The following is a 24146-nucleotide window of genomic DNA, read 5'->3' on the forward strand; positions in this document are numbered from 1 at the left end:
ACAAAGAAACTGAATAAGAAAAGAGAGAAAGAAAGAAAAAAATAGAAAGGAGAGTGGAGAGTTTAAAGGTTTAATTTAACACTACCTGTGGCTTCCTTGAAGGTACAAGGTAACACTGCAGTAAAGAATGTGTCCTGGATTCCTGGGACTGGGTAACTTGATGCAATGGTGTAGCACTGTAGCTGAAACGTCAGCCGTGCCCAGTTTGTGAAGGATGGTGCCCAGGCTACAAAGACACTCCAAAATCTACTTCTATTTAAAGCCTTCCCAGACCTGTCCACTTGGGGGCAGCAGTGCACACAGTCTGTGTGTACTCTGAGCTTTCCTGAAGTGGGAAGGACTTGAAAGGTTCCTGGCCTGCAGGGCTCCTGGGGCACACAGTTGTTTAAGGTAGGAAGAGCTGGAGACTGCCTTGCAGACCCTAGTGTTGTTGTTTTTTGTTGTTGTTGTTGTTGTTGTTTTCTTTTATGAAAACACACAAACAGAAAACAAGAACAAGAAACCATGTGAAAAGCCTATACCACGTCTAAATAATAGAAAAACAGGAAGAATGGGATTTTTCTGAGTTCAGTTATGCAACATTAACTCATTTATAACATGGCTTTAGCCATGCTCTACCTTGCCACATTATGACTTCTCCCCGGGTTTCTTGTCTTTAAGGTGTTATATTAAATCTGGATTAAATAAACTCATTCACTGCAGGTAGGACCGTCAAATGATAATTGCACACACCAAGTACCAAACACCCAGCCATGCCTAAATGGGAAGAAAGTGTCTCCAATCTCATATCACCCAATGCTCTGCTTAAGAATAAAGTGTGTTCCAAGCTAGCAGGGCAGATCTGATGACTTCTGGCCAGAGACTTTGTACTCTCAGATGGCTAAGTGGAACCCCCAGCTGGAAAACCACACATTTCCATGGCTAGGCATGGACAACACCTGCGATAAGTGAGTTGTGGGTGTTTACAATACAAGGAGGTTGATCATCCCAGCTGTGGCTACCAGTGTTATAGGGGCCGCTTAGATCCATCACATTGAAGAGAACAAAAATTGACTATAATTACACTCCTACCGACCAATCAGAGCTGCAGAACAAACTTGGGAGCTGAACTACAACATCCCACCCAACCCCTGCCTGAGTGTTACAGAGCTTTTAAGCTTGAATGCATAAACAGCCTACGCCAAAGTTTTCTACCAAACAGGCAATAGAGATAGAGGACTTCCATAGGAACATGTCTGTGGGGTACATTTATCCTGTTCCCATTGGTTGGGTTAGTCAACTACAGCAGGATGACTTGCCTAGCAGTCATGTCTCAACTTGCCAACCAGGATGTCAGTTACCCAGGGAGGTCTTAGGGACTTAAACTTTACTTGACCCGTATTCACAACAGAAACTTTACCCAAAATGGCTTCAATTTGGTTCCTTGGTTTTTTTTGTTTGTTTTTTGTTTTTTGTTTTTATATTTATTATGTATACAGCGTACATGTACATCTACAGGCCAGAAAAGGGCATCAGATCACATTTTAGATGGTTGTGAGCCGCCATTCAGTTGCTGGGAATTGAACTCAGGACCTCTGGAAGAACAGTCAGTGCTCTGAGCCATCTCTCCAGCCCCTTGGTTCCTTGTTACACCACATCTCTCCAGAAACCAAGAACCGAACATCCCCTCGTTTCTTCTGCCTCCCTTGTTCATGCTCCAGTGGGCAGGCTGCTATTTTAACTGCTGCTTGCACACTGATAACCCACCCGCCCACCCAACTGATACCCAGTTCATAATATGCTCTGAAGCTCGCATCTCCCTCTCTCCAAAGAACATCTCTGAAAGTCTTACAGGGACCCCAAGCTCAGTCACATCCTGCATCCCGCATCCAACATCAGCACCACGAGAAAGGCATCCTTAATATCGGGATCGCCCCTCCTTTCTCTGGTCTGTCTTGCTTCTCTTTTAAATCAATTGCCAAATCAATTGACCTCGTGCAGCCCTGGGCCCTTTCCATTTATCTCCTTCCCCACTAACAATATTCAGTGAAAACTGTTTTTTCTATAAACAGCCGAAGCCCCCTACCTAGGCTTGCTCTGTTCTCCCAGCCTTCACCACACATTCATTCACAACCAGAAAATACAAGATCATGAATAGGAGCAAATCTTATTCCCACTTAGCCAATATTGTTAATATGTAATGCCAATTTGTTCTCAGGACTCTGCTGCCCCAAAGACCAAAATTCACCAATTATAGCAAACATCCATCTTTTCTTGAACATCTGTTTCCAAGTCCTTACTCAACTTTTCTCTCTTAAAAAAAAAATCTTTCAACATTCTTTTACACACACACACACACACACACACACACACACACACACACACACCAAGATGGGAGAGCATTCAGAGAGAAACAGGCAGAGACAGACTGTGTCTCCCTCCCTAACCAAAATCCTTGAACACTCAAAATAGTCTCAGGACCAGCAGCATTTTCACTTTACAGGAATTCTAGCCTTTCTGCTCCCCTGCATGTGAAAGTCTGTGTGTAGCACCCCGCAGGCCAGGCTTTAAAACCTGACAGGTGTTTCTCAGGCCTATGAAACTCTGAAAGCCACCACCCTGCTGTGTGTCACCACAGCAGCTGCATGTACCTCTTGCTGGCCTTCCACCTTGCTTGACTGTTGAATTGCTGGTGGAGTTTCTCTAATGCCTGAGCCTGCTGCTTCTCCGCAGACATCCAGACTTACTCACTCTTTATGCAAATGGACAATGCAGTCATGCTGAACCACAGCCCTACCAAAAGACTTGTATTATTTGATCATTTGTCTCCTTTCATTTGTTCAAACAGGCTTAAAGCAGTGCAGGGAGGCATTAATTTAAGATCACCCCATCTGTCTTTGGGACTTGGAAAGTGACCTAGTCAGTGTGCAGAAATGTCTTAGGGTTTCTATTTCAGCAATGAACACCATGACCAAAAGCAAGTTGTGGAGGGGTGAGTTTATTTCAGCTTACGCTTCTAGGGAACAGTCCTTCACTGAGAGAAGTCAGGAGAAAAACCTGAACAAGGCAAGAAGCTGGAGGCAGGAGCTGATGCAGAAGCCATGGAAGGGTGCTTCTCAGGGGTTGCTCTTCATGGCTTGCTCAGCCTGGTTTCTTAATAAAACCCAGGACCACCATCCCAGGGATGGCCTCACACATGGGATGGACCCTCTGGGGCCTCCCCCATTGGTCACTAAATGAAATGTGGTACAGCTGGATCTTATGGAGGCCTTTTTCAACTGAGATGCCCTCTTCTCAGATGATTCTAGCTTGTGTCAAGTTGGCATAAAACTAGCCAGAACTCACCCCTTGTCAACATATCATACAAACACATCACTTTTATTTGTCTGCTTTGTATGTTAACAGGATGTATTTTTAAGTTGAAGACAGATAATAAATTACCTAACCTTTAAGTCGAAGTTTTAGCTTTTTTTCCCCTTTACAGTGTTAGGGAAAACAAAACAAAACAACAACACAAAAAACCCAAAAACTTCTCTACAGCCAGGGACAGGGCTGAGAGACACAGCACATGTTAGCAGATCGGCTTTAAGAAAAGTGAGCACCCCCTACATCATCAAATGTCTTTTTAAAATAATCTTTTGCATCCATTGTATCCCGACTAGTTTGTCCTCCCTCCTCCCTCCCCCAGATCCACTCCTCCTCGGTTTCCTTCAAACAGGAGCAGGTCCTCCCGGGATATCAACCAAACGTGGCACATCAAGTTATGACATGTCTAGGCACAAACTCTCATATCAAGGCCGGACAAGGAAATCCAGTAGGAGGAAAAGAGTGCCCAGCACAGCAAGAGATACCCCCCACCATGCCGTTAGGGGTCCCACAAGAACATCAAGCCACACAACATATATGGAGAGGACCTAGCTGAGACCCATAGAGGGTGCGAGATTGTCACTTCAGTCTCTGTGAGCCCGTGAACCCACTTAGTTGACTCCATGGGCCGTGTGGTGTCCTCAAGCCCTTCCTCCTTCTCAGTCCTCCCATTCATCACTTCATAGTGATTCAACATTATTAGTATTTCTGGTAGAATCCTGTGTAGACAATGAGAATTATTTTGAAAAAAGTGTCTGCATTTTCAGACAGCAAAAACGTATTTTTCATTATATGCCAACATCAGAGGTTGGTCTTGATGCCAGGGTTAGAGCAATCATGAAGTTTCCACAAAAATCAGTTAGGAGATAATGTCACTAACTGAGGCACATATTCTATATTTGCCAACCTGACACAAACTTAATCCTTTCTCCCACTGCAGTGGGTTCTAACCAGTCAGTTGTTTGCTGTAAAGAGGATGGGGACAGTGCATGCTGTAGCCTGAACTGCTGTTAGGACATGGCACACTTGGTCTCCAATTAGACAAAGTAAAGAGAAAGAGCTAGGGGAGAGAAACAAGGCCATACAACACAAGTGAAAACTAAATGCAGGAAGTCTTTTCTGAATACATCATGAGGGACTGTCATGAATTCCAGGTACAAAAGTTCTCTTGTGCACTGAAGGCTGTGGAGATGGATCTGAGGAGATGGCCAGCAAGTAAAAGCAACCCTCATGACCACAGATACCCGACATCCTTGCAGCATCAGCTGTGAAGGCATCAGTCGTGTTGCTCTGAGAAGTCTGGACACACAAAAAGTGCCCAGTCCCACAGCTTGGGGAACCACAAGCTGACCCCATTCCCTTCACCTGACCTTAAGATACAATATACATAGTTCAGGGAAGTAGACTTGCTTAGTGGGGGACACCAAATGTAGAGATAACGACTTGGTAACACCTTCTCTTTCTGTCTCAAAGGTGTGCTGGAATGGCCATTTTGGACAAAACTGGTTGTGGTGGCCATTGGCTTCACGGGAGGTCTCGTCTTCATGTATGTACAGTGTAAAGTTTACGTTCAACTGTGGCGCAGGCTGAAGGCCTACAACCGTGTGATCTTCGTGCAGAACTGCCCAGACACTGCCAACAAACTGGAGAAGAACTTCTCGTGTAATGTGAACACGGAAATCAAGGATGCTGTGGTGGTGCCTGTGCCACAGACTGGTTCAAACACACTGCCGCCTGCAGAGGGCACCCCACCTGAAGTTATACCTGTCTGATGGAACTTGAGGAGAACTTCTTCACAGGAGGATCTTTGCAGGCCCAGCCACTACAAACAGAAGTGCTTCTGCACTGTGGCTTCCTTATCTTCTCCTTTTCCCTAATGACTTATTTGTCCTGACTTGGAGCAAAAAGGAAATGAGGAGAAAATACCAAGTGACCAGGATCCCAAGAAGCAGAGCCGACGATGGGGCCTGGCAAGGTGAAGTGTCTAAGGGAGTGAGTTCATAAGCAACGGTTGGTACTAGCGATGCTTCCAGACAACGATGGTGGACATACGATACTCGAGTAGTGCACAGGAAATCCCTGAACGGACTTCAAATGCAATGTATGCTTCTTTGTAGCGTTCTGTAACGTTAGCCTTCTCCACTGGAAATGACACACATACGTGGTCTTACGCCTGCAACTGTGTGTGTTGTCCCTAAGTCGCATCATAGGGAAACTTGGAGGACTTGAGGTTTTTTTACACTTTAACGGCTGAATTTTTTCTGGCTATTGTGAAGTCTGGTTATTTTGACAGATGCATGTTTTTAAATGGATGCAATACACATTTGAAGATAGCAAAGATTTTCAGAGCATTGTGGAGTTTAGCCAGCACTGTTTTTTTGAAAGCAACTATTATGCTGTGTTTTTATCTGGTCCCTCTTACACAGTACTCTACCACAGACACGTAACATGAGCAACCAGCAAATGTAAATTTTCAGTCTCCTAGTGTGCCCCACTAGGAAAAGTGAAAACAAGCCAATTAAGTTTCATAATTTAGCTAACACTATAATTCACGTTATTTGATGTCATCAACAGAAACAAATTATTAAAATAGCTTTTATCACTTTCTTAAGCCAAGTCTTCAAAATGCAGCATGTATTTATGATAACACTTCAACATGAATGAAATATGTTGGACAGGACTTAATTAAGAATACTGGATACCAGAGCCCTTACATTAGAAACTATTTAAGCTGAGTATTTCAAAACAGCAGTTTAACCCATTATTGTGTTTTGCAGTTTCATTTAAAGGTTATGATTTACAAAGCACTAAACCTATCAAATGCAGTCTTCTGGCTTGATTTGGATGAAGTTAGCCCCTTTCAAAGGGGTGAAAAAACAGAAGTATAAAGTCAATATAACCATGAGATAACTTCTGTGTAGTACCTATAGAGGAATTATGACAGGGAAACAAAAATTCAGTTATCTTGTTACTAAATCAGATGTGTTAAGGACTTTAAATCCACATGGAGTGTCAATGTGACAGATGGGTATCTTAACTAAGGGTCGCAACCCCGTGTTTAAACCTGATAATATTCCCTTGCTCAGCTCAGAAGTGGAACGATTCAATTGATGCCATGGGGAGTGATGACTTGGGTTCAGCGGCTGATCTCTGTGCTCTGTACAGGTCCAGATAAACTGATGGCACTGCAGCGCGCTGGGTAAAAGATCCTAAGTGGTCACCTCTCATAGATGACCACAGTTTTTTAAAGTGACTTTTGCTGTTGTTGTTGTTGTTGTTGTTAGCTGTCACTATTTATTACCCTGAAAAGACAGAGATGGCCAAACAACCAAAGCATGGGCATCATGTTGCACAGGTCTGGGTACCACAGCCATGCACTTTGTAATAATCAGTGTTTGTTCTTCATGGGTTATCAAAGGAAAAACAAAAGGATCTTTCAATGAGAAGAGAGTATTTGTAGTGATTGACACTGGGTCCACATAGTCCCATCCTTAGAAATAAAGGCATAGTAAACAATGTCAATTGTGTGTGTGACGTGTATATTCATGTATATATGCAAGGCAAAGGTTAAGATATTCAGTCAGTTAGGAAACAAAGAAATTAAAAACTCATCTTTCTTAAAACTTGTGGGAAGGCCAAGGCTTAAATACACAGGAACAATGCAATAGGCATAACTAAACTCGACCAGACCTCCAGAACAATTAAGGATTCACATGACAGTAAAGAAAAGATTCAAACCTTAAACCTTGTATTGACTTCTAGCCAAGTTCCCATTTTAAAGATTTAAGGTGAATATGAACAGCAAAATATGGATGGGTTGATCATGACTTCACACAACGGGGTTAACCACCACTCAGTTTGTCTTACCTTCCTCTTACCAATCCGTCTTCCCCATGGGTTAGTGATGGCAACTTGCTGTCTACAGATACTGCACGAGAAGAGGTCTATCAGTGCAGAGTAGCATTGATTTATGCTTTCTTTAGTAGGAAAGAAATGGGTCATTACCACAGAAAATGCTGTTTAAAAGCAAGATGGGTATGTGAACAGCAACAAGGAAAGTGACTGCTCCACCTTATTTCTTGAGGTACATGCCAACACTAAACTGAACAATGAAAAGCAAAGACAAGCTTTGCTACATCAACGAGAAAAGACAATGTTTTAAAATGATAGCTAAATGCTTAAAAGTCTACCTTCCTAAGCCCTAACTCTTAACAGTTTACTGCTCAGTGTTTACTCTTTTGATACTTTTGAGCCCACACATTTTTCCACTAAAATATTCCCTGAAATTAATATTTATGATTCAAACAATCTGCCCTCACTATTCAGATATTGAACAGCAGCGTTGGAGTGAGGCATGGCAGGTGTCCACCTGTAATCTCAGCACCTGGGAAGTTGAGGACTTCAGTGATATCCTCTACTACACAGTGAGTCCCAAATACAGGCCTGCCTAGGTTACATGAGTCCTTTCTCGCAAAACAAACCAACCAAACAAAAAAGGTTAAAAATTAAATGAATGTCAAAGCCAGTATTGAAAGCATCGTTCATGTTCTGTGTGGTAATGATGTTTTCTCTTAATAAGAGGGAAAAGGGCTGGCTTACTGCTCAAGGAGAAAACTGCTCGACAGAATGACATTATGTTGAGGTGTGTTTACCTACTTTCATGTAAAAATAAAGTGAGATAGATAGAAACGAAATATTGAATTGCTGAGTTTACAAACTGCTAAAACTGGATTTTCATAAACACGACATAAAGCTGGGGCTTTAGAAATGTCATAAAGCAGACACTGAAAACGCTTTCTATCAAGAGCTGACATTTTCACTGGACATAATTAAATATTCAGTTGGAAAGGAATGGAATTAAAACATTAAGTGAAGCCCAGAGATGGGAGAGATGGACCAAGGAGTCAACACTCTTCAGCCCTAGAGGCTCCTGGCTGAGCTCCCAGCACCTATATGGCTGCTCACAACCACCTTCATCTCTAGCTCCAGGGTACCCAACAACCACCCCTGGGCTCTAAGGGCATAAACACACACACACAAGCACACAGACACATACACACACAAATAAAATCTTTAAAAAGTGAAGTATCCCAAAGTCTGTAAACTTAAGTATAAAACAACAAAAAAACTTACGAAAATAGAGGGAAAAAATTAATAAGTGTCCCAGTAACCCAGGATGTCACAATGCAGACCTTAGGTCTTTCTTAGACTGTCCCAGGATCAACCTCACTCAGAGCTGCTGCTAAGGAACAGATGACATCCCACAATGAACCTCACACTTGTAGTTTTTCTTCTGTGAAGAGACCCTGGAGTACTCTTCCGATATTCACTCTTTGGCTGAAAAATGCAGTCATTAACACAATGACATCTTTATGAGAAATCACAGTGATCAGTAGGGTGAAGTGGGAAGGTCACTTATCCCATCTGTCAGGTACAAATTACCATGCCTTGCTAGTGGATATCTTGGAGCACATATTAAATGGAGAACCTAAAACTTATGGTTATTGTAACTGTTATAAAATCACGTCTTTACAGCAGCTCAATGGTGCTATTTTACATAACAATACAACTGATGAGAACTGCTGTTACGTTTGGGCTGCAGTGTTTTCCCACATTTGAAGAAAGCCCATGCTGAAATTAGATATAACATTTAAACAAAACAGAAAATATTATTTTAACTGTGTGCAATTTTTGAGATTAAGCATTTGTACTTTTTTTAGTTTTACTTAACTGTCTTTCATTAACAATTTACTGTTTGTGAGTAATGTGTGCTGAAGACAAACTAAGGAAACTAATCATCTATGAAAGCCTTTGTATATTAAACAAACGCTCCAAATCTTGGCTGTAGTTTCTCTACTTTCTGCCTAATGTACTGGGACTCCTAGAGTTGCATTTACAGCATTCTAAACCCTTGAATTCTTCATTTAAGATCTGATAATGGCCTAAGTTTTTAACTAGAATCTGAAGGCACTTCTGTCCAACATTGTGTGATTACTGGAAAATTTGGGGGCCCAATACAGAATGTCACGTTACTTGGGAAACCAGGCACCGCTTTCCGTGTTCTCTGTCTTGCCAATAAAATAGTTTGAGAGCAGACTCAGAAGGAAGTTGCAGGACAGCTTTATTAGATTTTAATCAAGGCAGGAGAGCTGGAAATCGCAGCAGCCGCCAGAAGAGAGAGGATGAAGAAGTTGGAAAGCCATGTAATCTGAATGAAGCCAACTTGTTCAGCAGTGCATGCCACCCACATTGTGAACAAGCACTGCGGACACATGTAGTAGAGCTTCCGAGGAAAACTGAGAGAGCCCAAAGCATGAGGAAAAGCACACCCAGGTTCAGAACCATACTGGGGGTAGGGGTGGGGCGTGGACGGAAAAAGAGAAAAAGAAAAGGTACACCTTCTCCTGAGAGGTGGGCCAACTTAACAGAGCTTCATGGTGACCCAATATTGAGTGTGCCTGGGCCCAGCTCTCTGGAAAAGAAAAGTACATTATCTCATTCAAGGAATAGTTATTCTTCCTATCACTTTAGCATGAATTAAGGTGAACAGGCCTTTCTAAGGGTAGTCCTACAGCCAGCTAGATTAACTCTCATGCCTTGGGTAGCTTGGTCAGGAGTAGATAGAATTCTTTTAACCAAGAAAAAATAGATTTCCCCCCATTGGTCTCAAAAGTAGATTGGATAAATATACAATACCACAGGAAACAATACATAAACTTCCAAAATCAAGTTTTAAAAAGTTTAGGGAGTATTACACTCTGACCAGTGGATGCACCTTTGCTGCCAGCTATCCTGGCTCTCATCCTGCACTGTTGTCAGGTTCGATGGGGCACAGCTCCTCACCAAGCCCTTACTGACTGTAGCCTAAAGGGTTGCTTGTTGTCAGGATAGAACAGAGCACATCCAGCCAAGACACGTCTGCTCTCTAGGGTCACCTCAAGTGTGTTCACAGTGAGGATGCCTATGTTCACACACATATATTCCTGCAGCCGCCCAAGCTGCGTTGTCTAGAAAGTGATTCACTACGATATTAAAGAACAAATTTGCAGAAAGATTTCTATCCTGTGGAATTACATCAGAGATTTCAGACAGGACTCAGGTCTCAGAGAAAACAATATGGAATGGGGTCTGCTTGACTGTGAAATGAAAATGGTCCTGCATCCACTACAGCAAAAGAATTCAGCAGGACTGTGCAAACTGCAGCTCCAATACTTGGCTATTCAGCAAACTAGTATTGACATAGTTAGAAACCCTGAAAAAGTAACAGAATTATCTTAGAGTTAGGGAAAGAACTTAACAGGGAACCAACAAGACCACTAATCAGAACTGATAGCCCACATGACTTCCAGATGTGCACCGAACAACAGCCCAACTGACACTTGAAAGATGGATCAGTGACTTTTGTGCTGCTGTGATCCAAGCTCCTAACTTGGGGGGATGGGTAGGGGAAAAGCATACTCTGGCTCAGTTTCAGAAGGATTCCCGTTTGTCATAGTTCCTGCAGCAACCTGTCAAGGGCTTCCCGCATGGTGGGAGACCTGTCCCTACTGGGGGCCGGGGCCCTGCCTCATAAGTGCTCTACAACCTTCAGAATAGCACCATAAGGTGAAGACCGAGTGTTCAAAGCTTCTAGGGGACATTTCAAATTCAAACCATACCGTTCTGCCTCTGGCCATCCCAAACTGCATTTGGTTAGGCACCATGGTCCATTAGGTAAGTCTCCATGGTCCTTAAATAGTCCCAACACTGTTCATACACATTTTCTTCTGAGAATCAAGCCAAATTTGGGTGGAATTCTCTGTAAAATCAAAAACCAAGTTCCTTCCAATACACATGGGTACACAGTACAAATGCCACCCAAAACAGAAGCCCTGAGGGCAATCCTATGGCTGCATCTGGACTCTAGCGCAGTTGGTGGCAATGGGTTTGGTTGCACTGTCCCTTCAGAGTACCACTTTCAGCACACTCGGACGCTTTGGGCCAGTCCTGATGACCTTGTGCCTGTTTACTGTCTCTAACCCCACCCCACAGCCCATAGGCACAGGCCACAGCGCCGTACTTACTATGGGTGCTGGGGTAAGGGACTCAGGCCCTCGATAGCACTTCACTGGCCAAGCTGTCTTCCTAACCCCACCCCCACCCCTTCCCCCACTTCTTCGTTCTATAACGTTCAGGCAACGGCCTTTGAAGACAATGTTGTTGTGGATACAGTTTAATGGTGCCCCGCCCTGGTGTTTATGTGTTATGGTAATGGTTAGAGATGACAGGACTTTAGGAGGTAAGGCAACATGGCAGCAGCCAGCCCTTCCCACCAGCAGGCTTCCTATCTGGCCTGCTGCATCCCCCTCCGGCTCAGGTCTGCATCACTGTGATGCTGTTGGCCATGATGTGATGCAGACAAAGAAACCTCACCAGAACCACACCTGGTTATTATCTAGACTCTCTGCTAAGTTCCCAGCCCTGGGTATTTAGCTCCAGTGCAAAGCAGAGTAATACATTCTCTGAATTTTAAAAGCAATTTAAAGAAAATACTTCAATAAAAATCATAAACCTATTTTGAAACTGCAAATAACTTACTTGAGAATGACTTAAGTAGCAATTTCTTCCATATGGATAATTACTAACAATTTTATTTGTGTGTTGCATATGCACACATGCCATGGTGTGCATGTGGACATTAGGAGAAGCCGTGCAGCATCTGTTCTCTTTAACACATGGATTCTGAGAATCAAACTCTGGCAGTCGGGCATGGCTGCAAGCGCCCTACCTGCTGAGCCATCTCAGCAGCCCACACACAAATGGCTATGTTCCATAGTCATGAGTAGGATGTGAAGGTCTCAGGTCACTTCTAGAAGGTCAAACAGGCACTGGAGTCATTTCCTCATCTGTGTCACTTGCTTCACTTGCTGGTTCCAGTTTCCCGTCTTTAGAGTCTCCAGTTTCCCCTGTTAGTTCTAACTCTCCTAAATCCTCTTCTATATTTAAGATATTCTTCTGTCTGCGCTTCTTAGGAATTGCATCACTAGCACAAAGTTTCCTCATTTTGATGTTTGGCAATTTCTTCAGATCAAAATCCCATTCCCTAGGAAACATGAGTTAGTGCTGAGGCTGGTAATGGCACAGCAAGGACAGTCACTTTCAGAACTGTGCCGCAGCACAGGGAAGACTTTGAATTCAACAATTTCACATGCATGCGAAAAAATATCAACATAAAGAAAGGGGAGAAGGGGGGACGCAATAGGCCGAGGACTTGCTTTTTATTGCTCAGTAGTATTTATTACCTACATAGAATCCTATACAATCTAAACTTCAAAAATGCACAAGGAAATCTTAGGTTCTGTGTGGCTCACTTCTCCTTTCCCTAAATATTCTCCTTTATCTGGCTACATGGTCTCAAGACCCTCAAAAGTTAAAATTATGTCACAACTAGGAAATGTCTAAATCAGAACAAGACATTCTCACACACAGGCACACTGCAGCTGAATATATAAGAAAAAAATCTCATTTTTGAACCTATTTTTATGACATTCTATCATCAAATTATCTTATAAGAAAAGCCTGTAGACACTGCAAGAGTGGACCACTACCCAGCAGAGCTAACACGCTACGCTCACCTCCTCTCACACTTCTCACTTTTTTTGGAAAAAGCAGAACACACTGCTTCAGAAACAAGGAACACGTTTTGTTTTAAATAATGTCTGGATTTAAATTTATCCAATTTCAATTCAGAAAAAATTTAGACTCTGCGACATATTTTAGTGAAGACCAAAATTTTTAATAAAAGATCCTTTCTAATACACAAAATATCTGAGTCTCTACAGCTCAGTGGTATCCATGGTTACCAGGGTAGAATCACAGAGCCCAGGACCAAAGGTCCTCAAGGATAAAATTCTTGCCTCAGTATCAGTTTCTATTCATCTACCTTTGTTATTTTATCATTAAGAAATAAAAAATTATACTGTGGGGGGAACAGAAACATTCCTAACACACTACACAGGATTAGTAAACTGTTCTGGAAAGAAAAAGGAGCACCAGCAGCATCAGCTAATGCACGCTGGGTGCTGCAGACAGACACAAGCACACAGAGAGGAGAGGAATGCCAACAGAACGCTCTTTGCTCTCTTTTTACCAACATCTACACTCAGGGAAGTTCATACCCTGGGCATGTTACATACAACTTCCGAGGAACTCGGATACTCACCGGAAAGTCTGCAGACTATTAGAGTCTAAAATGTCTGGGATCTCTGAGGACGAAAAATAGTTAATATTGATTAGGCATTTTCTTTCTAATTTTAGTTGTTATAGCTTCACTCTGATCTCAACATGGGAACTGATGTTAATAGAAAAAAAAATACTAAATACATGTGTAAATGTGCCTGCGTCTACGTATGTCATGTAAGTGCCTGCAGAATCCAGAAAGTGTGGGTTCCCCTAACGCTGGAATTACAGGCATTTATGAGCCACCTGCAATGACAGTAAATACTGCTGAGCCACCTCTCCAGTCCTAAAGGAAAACATCCTCAACACACTGCTATAGTTCACACAAAAACTACACACGGAAAGAAGAGAGTTCAGTATACAGAGATGACGTAAGAAGACTTCTATTACAAAGAATGTATTTGACAGACTTGTGAAATAAGCCAGCATACTGAGACAGCAAGTGTGGGTATCTTTTTTTTTTTTTTTGCAGTGCTATAAAAGACAAATTATTAAGTGCTTACTTTATGTCATATTGGTAGAATTTACCAGATTTCAAAGATTCTTTAACATTAAAAAGTCACATTACTCAAAATATGAAAAATTTAAAAAGAATTATAATCTAGGACCTCAGAAAGCTCAATACAATTTAACTTGCCTGTACAATACAATCCCCTGTAACTTGCATGGGCTCTCACAGCTTAGAGACTGCCTTCAAGTCTTAGACATGGGCTTTTTTAAAGGAGTACTGGAATTTAAAGAAACTGGGACTTGAAAATGGGATTGAATGTATTTTTGCTGTTTAAGATGGCCATCAGATTAGAGACAGGGAAAGAAGGCATATTTAAGTGATATGTTTGGGTATCAAATTGGCAAAGGATGCGACAGTGGCCCCTCCTCTCATCTGTCAACTTGATGACATCTAGAATCACCTGGGAGACAGGCAAGGCCTGGGGGATTCTCTTCATCAGGTTAACTGAAGCATGAAAACCGCCCTACATACTGAGCGGCCCCTGAGCTGAGTCTGTTGTGTTGTAGTGTCATCCTGAGCCCCACCCCACCCCACCCCAACCTCCACACTGATGAAGAGAGAGAGAACTTAGCACCAGCACCCACTGTGGATACAATGTGACTGACACAGCTCCTCCTGCTGTGACTTCACCACTACAACAGGCTTAAACTTTGAGCCGACAGCAAGTCCTTCCTCCCTTGGGTTGCTTTGCAGGGTATTTCATCACAGTGATAGGAAAAGACAGCAAGTACATCTTACATTCCTAGAAAGCAGCTATATGTGAACATCACAGAAGCAATAGAGGCTCTAGGCTTGTACTGGGGACACTATCAGGTGTTTTTGAGATAATCCTCAACTTTTGGACTAGAAAAATATATTCTTTATTTATATATTTTTGAGAAAGGAACTCTCTCTACAGCCAAGGCTGTCCTGGAACTATGCAGACCAGCCTGGCCAAGAACTCAAAGAGATCCACCTGCCTCTGCCTCCAAGAGCTGGGATTAAAGATGTGTACCGCCACAGCTGGCTTCTATTTTATTTTTAAGTTGAGGAGCCCTGAAGTGTGGCTGTGTCTGGTGTTTTAGGTTAAGAAGCACATACTTCAGTTTCTATTGTCATCTAGAGTAGTTCTTCTGGGGTCTTATATGTTGAAACTCTTTACAGTAGAGCTTAAAATCTTAATTTTGCTATTATGTGTTTGAACTACTGTTCTGATCAAAAAGGTACATATTAACAGCAAAGCCTACAGGGGCCAGGCAAGAAGCATGAGTGAAGACCGTGACATAACAGACTTTACAGCTCGGCAAGGGACAGCTGCCACTTCACTTCTGTAAACTCTGTTGCCAGGCCATCTGGTTTCTTAAGCCACGAAGCTGTATTTTTCCAGTTGAAATTATTATTCTTAAAAAAAGTGACAGTAAGCCAGACATTGGTGGTGCACGCCTTTAATCCCAGTACTCAGGAGGCAAAGGCAGTCCAATCTCTGAGTTTGAGGCCAGCCTGGTCTACCAAACAAGTCCAGGACAGCCAAGGCTACACAGAGAAACCCTGTCATGAAAAACGGAAAGAAAAAAAAAGCGACAGTAAATAACCAAGTATTATCTGCAGGCTGTGTAACCTTTGAATGGCCACCATTTAAGGTTCTTCAACTCAGTAATCTCCAGTGTTGCCAATAACTAATGTGCCATCCTTAGTCTGAGAAATTACTTCTGCAGGCCAGCCTGCCTGGAGAGCACAAGTTACAACAGTGGGAGGGAGAGACGCCTGATGCATCTGGAGCTGGGCAAGTAACAGCCCCACAGGGAAGGCAATCTGGGTGTGTGGGAGGAAGAAGTGACTCTGTCCCAGGAGATGGCTGTCACCTGTCACAGGAAATGAAACTGAGAGTGTTCTATGCATGGAGAAAAGAAACCCAGAAAAAGATCAAGATAAGCCAGCAGAGTAAAGTGAACCCTTTGGAACTCACTGTGAGTCAGATACTATTTTGAAAGGGCAAACTGAAGCTGAGCGCACACACCGAAGCCATAGCTGTCATACTGCTGCCGTTCGCGCTGCATGGTCTGCCTGATGACAGCCTCCCGGGAATGGTGGCGCCGTCCCTGCCTGCCCTTGATGCTGTTGTGTAACTCAATCTGCTCCAGCTCACTGCCAAACCGATTCAAATACCTGAAAAATAGAAAAAAGACCTGAGTTACAACATCTATACATGTGGGCTTACACTAATCTATTTAAAATGTTGTGCCCAGGTGTCCCTGTCCTTTGAATAGTGACATCCTCGAATTCCTCATTTCCTTCACCCTGCTTAATCCCTTTCCTGAATAATCCAACAGTTTGACTTTAGTGAACAAACTGCAGCACGCTGTCTGCTGATCTGAGGACCTTCACCCGGAACCACCTACTGGATTTCAACTTTAGACTGCAGCGCCTCACCCTTCCCAAACATTCACACTGTGCCCTTCCTCCTGCCCCACCATGCCTGCTCCATCCCTTGAGCTCCCCACCTCAGGACACAGCATGACATGCTAGATGAGGCTTAGAGGCATCCACCTAACTCCTCTCTCCCTAGTCTACACCTAAGTTCTACCATCCTAGTGTCTCTGCATTTTACTCTTCAACAAGCTCCTACCAAGCACGGAGAAGACAGCAGCACTGTGCCTGGACTGTTCCATGGGCCCCCTGACAGGTCTTCCAATGTCATGCCCCCTTCTCAGCCTATGGCTTGATGACATGTGCTTCCCGGAAAGTCCTCCCAGAGCCCGCTCTGTCCTCAGATACGGTCCAAACATAGATGGCCCCCTAATGCTACTCATAAGCGCTGTCACTGACAACAGCTGCTACGTTAGCCTCTGAGCGTGCCATGCCAGTCACATGAAATGTCTGCTGGGATGTGCCACCTGTCAGCTTCTCTTTCACCCCTGGGCCTTGTAGATACTGTTCTCTCAATCTGAAGACTCTTTCTAACTACCTTATCTCAATCTGATAACACCCAAAGGGCCCGGTGCAGACACCCTTCTCCAGGCAGCTGTCCCTGATCCCAGGAAACTAAAAAGGGGCCAAGCTTGGACAAGTCTTTCTGCTTGAAAAAAAGCCTATCTGCTCAAATCCAAATCCAGAGCACATGTCAGTCTCTTGAGAACCAGGCTGGCGTACTCTTTTCTGACCCTTTGCTCATGAAACACCACATATTTACCTTTCAATTAACTCGCAGGCATCTTTCTTTGAGTATCTGCTTTTTCCTGTGTCCAGATGACTGTGAAACCACTGAAGTTTGTCACCTATGAACAAGTACCAAAGAAGTTTAGTGGCACAAGATTCATTTAAACAAGACAATTTGACCACAATTCTCCATATCAAAGCATTAAAAACTAAAGCAGAATTATTTCTGTTTTAAACAGAAAAATCTGTGTAGCTGAGTCAATGAAACCAATTTGTCAGAAATGAAATTCCTACATTTTATTTAAAGGCAGAGACAAGGATGGGAGTAGTGCTTGCCTGCATACATTTATTTTCTTGTCTGTGAATTTGAGGCCAGCCTGGTCTACAAAATAAGTCCAGGACAGCCAGGGCAGTTACACAGAGAAACCTTGTCTTGAAAAACAAAACAGTACAAAACCAAACAAAACCCCGGTTGTTTTTATTTGAATTATGTGCAAATGTGTGTGCACATAAGTGCAGTGTCCACAGATGCGAGAAGAGAATGCTGGGTCCCATGGGACTGGAATTACAGGTGGTCAGTACGCCTGCCCTCCTAACCACCGAGCATCTCCCCAGGCCCACACAGTTTTTCTCTAACACCGAGAAGGGACAAAGGTGGGTTAAGAGAATATGAAATTCTAAGTTCTTATAAAGCAAAACATGTAACTTGTTTAAAACAGTATTTTACAATTTGATCAATGGTGAAAATGATACTTGTTAAATACAGACAGACTGCTTGGCACCATGTCCAAAACTTTTTAGTTATTCTATGCAGATCATCATTTCTTTCACATTTACACATAAAATTTAAGTAGCCGAAACAGAGCATTACCAAACATGTCATGTCTAAGGCAGGTGTCAGATACTATGAACAGACAAATCCTGGGCATGTCAGTAAAAAACGTGTTCATAATAAATTTGACCCTCAGAAAGAGAAAGGGCAAGAGAAAAGAGGAAGAGGGAGGAGGGGGCAGAGAGAAAAAAGGGTAAAAGAGAGGGAAATTGTGCTACTGATAGAAACTGAAGATGAACACACTCATTAACTAAGAACTCTCCGCTCCATGTTACTTGAGCCATTGCTGTAGCTTGGTTCTGGGCTGTTCCCAAAAGCCTGTGTCTTAGATGTGTGCTCACCAGCACCTGGTGCTCCTGGAAATGACAAAACCTTTGAGAAGTGAGGCCCAGCGGGCACTTGCCCCTGAAGGGGATGCTAGAACTGTAGCCCCACTCTCATCTGTCTTTGTCTCTCGGCCTGTATGAGATAAGCTGCTCGCTCTAGCACACACCCCTCTGCCACTGCTTTCTGTGTAGCTCTAAGTCCCAAAGCAACACCATCAGCTTCACGGACTGAAACCCCCCAACTATATGCCAAGAACCTTTCCTCGTTATAAACCAACTGTCTCAGGCCTGTGTTGCAGAAGAGACACAGCCATATCCTGCATAATCTTAGTGGTCAGAAGAAGTGTGAGCTAGGCACACGCATGTATGTGGAGCTACACAGCAGTGACGTTTCTGCAAAGTTGAGCTGCAGGGAATACTAGCAGTTTATTCTGAAAGTCAAAAGCTTTGCTCCACTGCATTTGTTTTCTTTTAGATACGTCTGGTTAAAAGAAGAAAAAAAAAGTCTGATAAAAACAATCAGGAATAAAATTGGCTTAGAGCAAAAATTCACTATGTTGTAGCCAGAATTTCAAGCACTCAGAGCCACTTACCAATAAGATTGAGACGCAAGGCCCTCTCAGTCTTCAATCTTGAACCAAAAGGTGCATATAAATTAGAATTTTTCCAAAGCAGAGCCTTAGAAATCTGTCGAAAATATCACAAAGAAAAACTTCCCAGAGAACTTTGACATCTTTCACATGTAATAATAATAATAATAATAAATCAATCTAAACAACAAACATACATAGAATGTCATGATTATCTTTTAAATCACTGGGACAAGAAAGATGTCACTGGAATATTGTTCAGCATGCCAGTGACTAGCGAAAGCCTAGACAACCAGTCTTGTTTGTGCGAAAAGGTTGGACTGGGTTATGACTGTCCCTGTAGCAGTAGCAGCTCCTGGGAGACACTCAGAAATGCAAAATCTCAGCCCAGTCCCCACAGCAGATCTTCAAAGTAGAAACCTCTGCTCTCATGAGCTCCGTGGTACACCTCAGGGCGAATGAAGTTTTTGAAATATACATATGGGCAGTGGTAGAAATTAGACTGTTCAGAGGTAGTAAATAATGTTAAAAGAGTAGCAAAAATGCTAAGTGATGAATGAACAGATGAAATTTGAAAACTATTTTTAAGACGGTATTGCCACCATACATATTTATTTAAAAGTCACATCCCCCACAAAAAAGAAAATTTGACTGTCTCTCCAAGAGAACACCTAAGCAAGGCACTGTAAAACAGCCCAACTTTACTAAGTGAGGTCTTAGGTTTGAGGCAAGAAACCAAAACACAGTAAAAGTGAAGGCGTTTCCACCAGATACCACACCAACGCCTCTCACATTCACTGCAACAGCAAAGCCACAAAATAACACAAAGCCACAAAGAATAAATTATTCTTTGCTTTACAGAATCTTTGCAATATTTCCCCCTCAGCTCAGGCCTCTCCTCCCCTCTTGGAAGAAACTCTGCACACCAATTAGAAAATTTCCAAAGCAAGCATTTAGTAATCTGTTAAAAATGTTAAAAGCACCTTGATGTCCTTGGTTTATGTTTCTTTTTGGCGTCTGTGGCAGCTTTCTCTCCACAGCTGCTCAACTCTCCAATGGTGGGGAAGCTACTAGGCGGCTCAGTCTTGGCTGCCTTTTCTTTCCCATCTACAGCACTCATTCAATGAGCTGGGCTCTTGGCCCCAATCCACCCAACCCAGAAATACTAAGTGCTCCCTAACCTGGGACATCCCTTACCTGTCTCTGAACACCAGACCCAAGATATCCACCCACACGGCACAACGGTATCAATAGCTTGCTCCCTGGTATCCCTCAACTCTGCTAAATGTTAATTAACTTCTTCAGGAGTCTTCCATGACTCCTATAAAAAAGAACCTCTCCCCTTTTGATCCTCTAGCCTGATTTTAACTTTTCTTCATTAAACTCACCATGGACTGCTACTTAAGCTTAGGTTTTAGGTCAGCTCTGTGAGACCAGAGGTCTCTTTCTACCTTGGTACCAGAACTAATGGAAACATAGTTATTAAAGGCAGAGGGGGTGGAAACTGAGGGGCGCACACCTGAGAGGCAGCTGCATGGAAGAGCGTCCCCCAGGGCCCCGCACTGACAGGACTCTTACCTCTCCTTCTTGTCTTGTCTGTGAGACTCTCTTGTCATCTGAGCTGCTTTTCTACTGTACGGATGGATGACTTTTTTTTCCCGTCCTATCATTTTTCCTTTCAGTCCTTTAGGCTAAAAGATGGAACACACATAATCATATACGTTAAGTGACTCTAGTCACAAAATGCTCTTCAGCAAAGTCAATGAGCCACAGATGTCACATTAGGAAGCAGGATATAGGCCAAGCGTTTTACTAATTCCAACAGTCTTTGTGTGTGTGTGTGTGTGTGTGTGTGTGTGTGTGTGTGTGTGAGAGAGAGAGAGAGAGAGAGAGAGAGAGAGAGAGAGAGAGAGAGACTGAGAGAGACTTTTTCCTTAGTCACTTAGCTGTTATGCTGTCCATGTTGATTACTAGTTAAATTCACTGGCTCGCCAAGCCAGAATTACATTTCTTTGTTTCCTCAGGAAAACTTCACAAGACTTTCAGGCAGTAGCTGAGGACACTTAATTTTCAAAACTCCGTGAATGTATTATTCTAATTAAGCTGCTGTGGGTTAAATAATTTCTCAAAGATGGCAGGTGTCACTCTCAGGCCTCTGGAACCACCACGGGCTACATTTTACAGAAAAGTGTAGGACCACTCTTGATAATGAATGAGAAAAATGGAGCACAAACCGGAGCCATTAGAACACAATTATTAAATACTACTCCTCTGAATTCTATAAAATCAATCCATTTTTACCAAAAAGTATGGCAATTGAGAAGTCCCTGTTGCCAAGAAACAAGTGCAGTCTGAAATACTCTTAAGGTTATAGTTGGAAATCCTGCAAAGCATTGGGATAATTAGACTGAAAGGAGGCAAGCTGAACATTAAAAGACAATTGAAAGAAACAAAGAGGGAACAGAGAAATGGTCCGTTGGGTTCCAAGTGGAAGGAGAGAACGGACTCGCACAAGCTGTCCTCCGATATCCACACGCACATAAAACCAGTTATAAACAAAAAGTTCGGGTGCTGTAAATAAGCCCTAAATACTGCAATACATAGATGTTTTATGAACACTCTTAAGTCACTATTGTTTTAAAATACAGACAAAACAGCATCGTTGCCCAATATGAACGTGCGTTCTAGAGATAGGATGGGGCCACTGAAGGGCGGGGGACCAAGCAAGCACCGGGTAGCGACTGTGTCCAGGGCAAGATAGATTTCTATTTACCCTAGGTGAGTGGGCCCAGAAAAGTGGTATTAGTAAAGATGGTTCTCGGGGACCGAGAACCAGACAACACTAACAAGCGAACTGAGAAAGCACCGGAGCACTGCTACCCTAGCGCAGACACCCACGGCCCAGCACTGCCCCCGAGCAATCGCTAAGCCTCCCGGCTCGGCCAGGTCGGAACAAGTCTTTCCGGCTGCCGGACCAAAGCCTCCCGGGGAACTCGGACGAGCGGCCGCTCACCATGGCGACGTCCTAGCCACCGACACCCCGCGATGTCCAGAAGCGACAGGCTCACTGACCGCAGCCGCAGCCGCTCCCAAAGTCGCTCCTTACGAAACCCACGTGGACCTTGGGGGAGAAACACAGAAGAGCGGACCGGAAGGGGAGGGGCCGGTGCTTTCTCTAAAACGTCCCCAGACGCCCAGACCTAGTTTTTTTTTCTGCCCGCCTTGGATTTAAAGCTCTGAAAGGTTACACTGGCCCAGAGATTTGAGATTCGTGGCCCGCGATGCTTCTTACGTCTCTGTCTTCTGTTTCTGACGGAAAAGCCGACCTTGAGCATCTGCCGGGAGCCCTCTCTCTAGGGGCAAACACTATGCCAGGAAATAGCATTTTCGGACCTGACTGCCCTCTAGAGATGTGTCCGAGAATCGCGGAAAATCACTCCTCCGCTTTTTTTTTCCCCCTCAATCATTTTCCTTAAAAGCTGGTCTTTCCAACCCTTTTCTGTTTTCTTAAAGCATGTTAAAATTCCATAGAAAACCTTGCCCAGTAACTATTGATCAAATGGCTAGTACATGCCTCACGGTGCAGACACTGACAACATTTCCGCCTTTTGCACAATTCCTACCGGCAGCGGGACATAGAGAAGTCGTTATTTCAAATAGTATTTGGATATAAACTCCAGAATGGATCAACTGAATTTAACATACACAGGGGGCGGATAGAGAAGAGAAGAAGGAAAAGGAGGACAGTGGGAGGAGGGGGCCAATGGGCGGGGTGTGGGGGTGGAGTAGAAGAGGAAGAGGAAGATGACAATGAATGGATTCTTTGTATCCAATCACACCACTCTGAATAAAAGTAGAAATCGGGCTGGAGAGATGGCTCAGAGGTTTAGAGCAATATCTATTCCCTCAAAGGTCCTCAGTTCAACTCCCGGTGGCTTACAACCGACTATAATAAGATCTGGTGCCCTCTTCTGGTGTGCAGGCACACATGTGGGCAGCACATTTAATAAATAAATATTTTTTTAGAAAGTAGAAACCAATAGCAAGAGAGACTACAGAAATTACACACTTGGACACTTAACTTCACACTTTAGTATGCACAGTAGGTCGTTAAAGAAATCAAGGAGAAAATTAAATTCCCTGAAACAAAGGAAAATCTTAGGCACTCTGGGATATAGTTGAGGCATACTAGGAGGAAAATAAGTATTCACAATAAACTAAAATCAGAGTTTTCTAATGAACTAATAATTCACTCTAAGGTTCTAGAAAAATAAGTTATTTTCTAACCTGATAGCTTGAAAAAACAAAAATTATAATGATTAAAGCAGGACTTAATGAAATAAAGACCAACAAACCCTCAATACACAGAACTAGAGAAAAATTTGTATTCATTGAAGGATTACAACAAGATTGACAAACCCCTAGACAGACAAACAAAAAAAGAATTAAAGAGAAACCCCAAATTAATAAAAGGAAAGATAAAAGGGGGAATTGTAACAACAGACTCCAATGGAATCTAGAGCATCATTATGGAATATGTTGAATTTTATATCCCAAGAAAACCTAATAAGCATCAAAGAAATTTATGTACTTCTAAATGCGTATGGCACACCCAATTCCTGAACATATAATACAGTAAGCATGTATACAACAAGTAATAAGATTAAAGCAGTAATTAAAAGTCTTCCCAAAAGAAAAGCCCAGGACCAGATGAACTCATGGCTCAACTCTACCAAACTTCTAAGAAAGTCCTGATACTAGCATCTCTTAACTCATTTCTCAAATTAGAAAGTGAAGGAGTACCAAATTCATTCAATGAAGTCAGACTAATTTCTCCAATAAACATAGCTGCCAAATTTGTGAACAAAATAATTTCAAACCAAATATAACTCAAAATACATTACATAATTCAAATGTATTCAAAATACATAATATACTTCAAAATACATTAGGATTATTATACACCATGACCAAGTTATGAGCTTCATTTATGTGATGCAAGGTTGGTTCAATGTACACAAATCGGCAACTATATAAACTAGTACACTATACAAAAAAGCTAAAACACAGAAAACATGTGAGTACCGAAAACAGACTTTTTTTCAAAGTTCAACATACCATTATGATAAAGTCCCAGAGAATTCAGGAGCAGATTCAACATACCTCACAATGATAAAGGATATTTACAG

The 24146-nt window shown here is 42.8% G+C and overlaps 2 protein-coding genes across 12 annotated transcripts in view; one reads left to right on the top strand and one right to left on the bottom strand.

Moving 5' to 3' along the window:
- MARCHF1 (membrane associated ring-CH-type finger 1) overlaps positions 1 to 9186 on the top strand; it is a 758727-nt gene extending 749541 nt beyond the window's left edge. For all 11 annotated transcript variants that reach the window (XM_084758388.1, XM_084758391.1, XM_084758390.1 and 8 more), the window contains one exon: positions 4819 to 9186. In XM_084758388.1, the coding sequence (XP_084614514.1) occupies positions 4819 to 5117 (299 nt within the window). In that variant the 3' untranslated portion in view covers positions 5118 to 9186. The remainder of the gene's footprint in view (positions 1 to 4818) is intronic.
- A 2771-nt stretch (positions 9187 to 11957) lies between these two features.
- TMA16 (translation machinery associated 16 homolog) lies at positions 11958 to 22138 on the bottom strand. The gene is made up of 7 exons (XM_084758396.1): positions 21971 to 22138; positions 20536 to 20648; positions 18961 to 18998; positions 17244 to 17328; positions 16071 to 16219; positions 13547 to 13589; positions 11958 to 12427 (listed from the first exon to the last, which is right to left on the bottom strand). Exons 1-7 carry the CDS (start codon positions 21971 to 21973, stop codon positions 12202 to 12204), a joined length of 657 nt encoding a protein of 218 aa, XP_084614522.1. The 5' UTR covers positions 21974 to 22138; the 3' UTR covers positions 11958 to 12201.
- Positions 22139 to 24146: the final 2008 nt, after the last annotated feature.

The sequence above is a fragment of the Acomys minous genome, assembly GCF_964271855.1.
Source record: "Acomys minous genome assembly, chromosome: 15".
NCBI classification, from domain to species: domain Eukaryota; kingdom Metazoa; phylum Chordata; class Mammalia; order Rodentia; family Muridae; genus Acomys; species Acomys minous.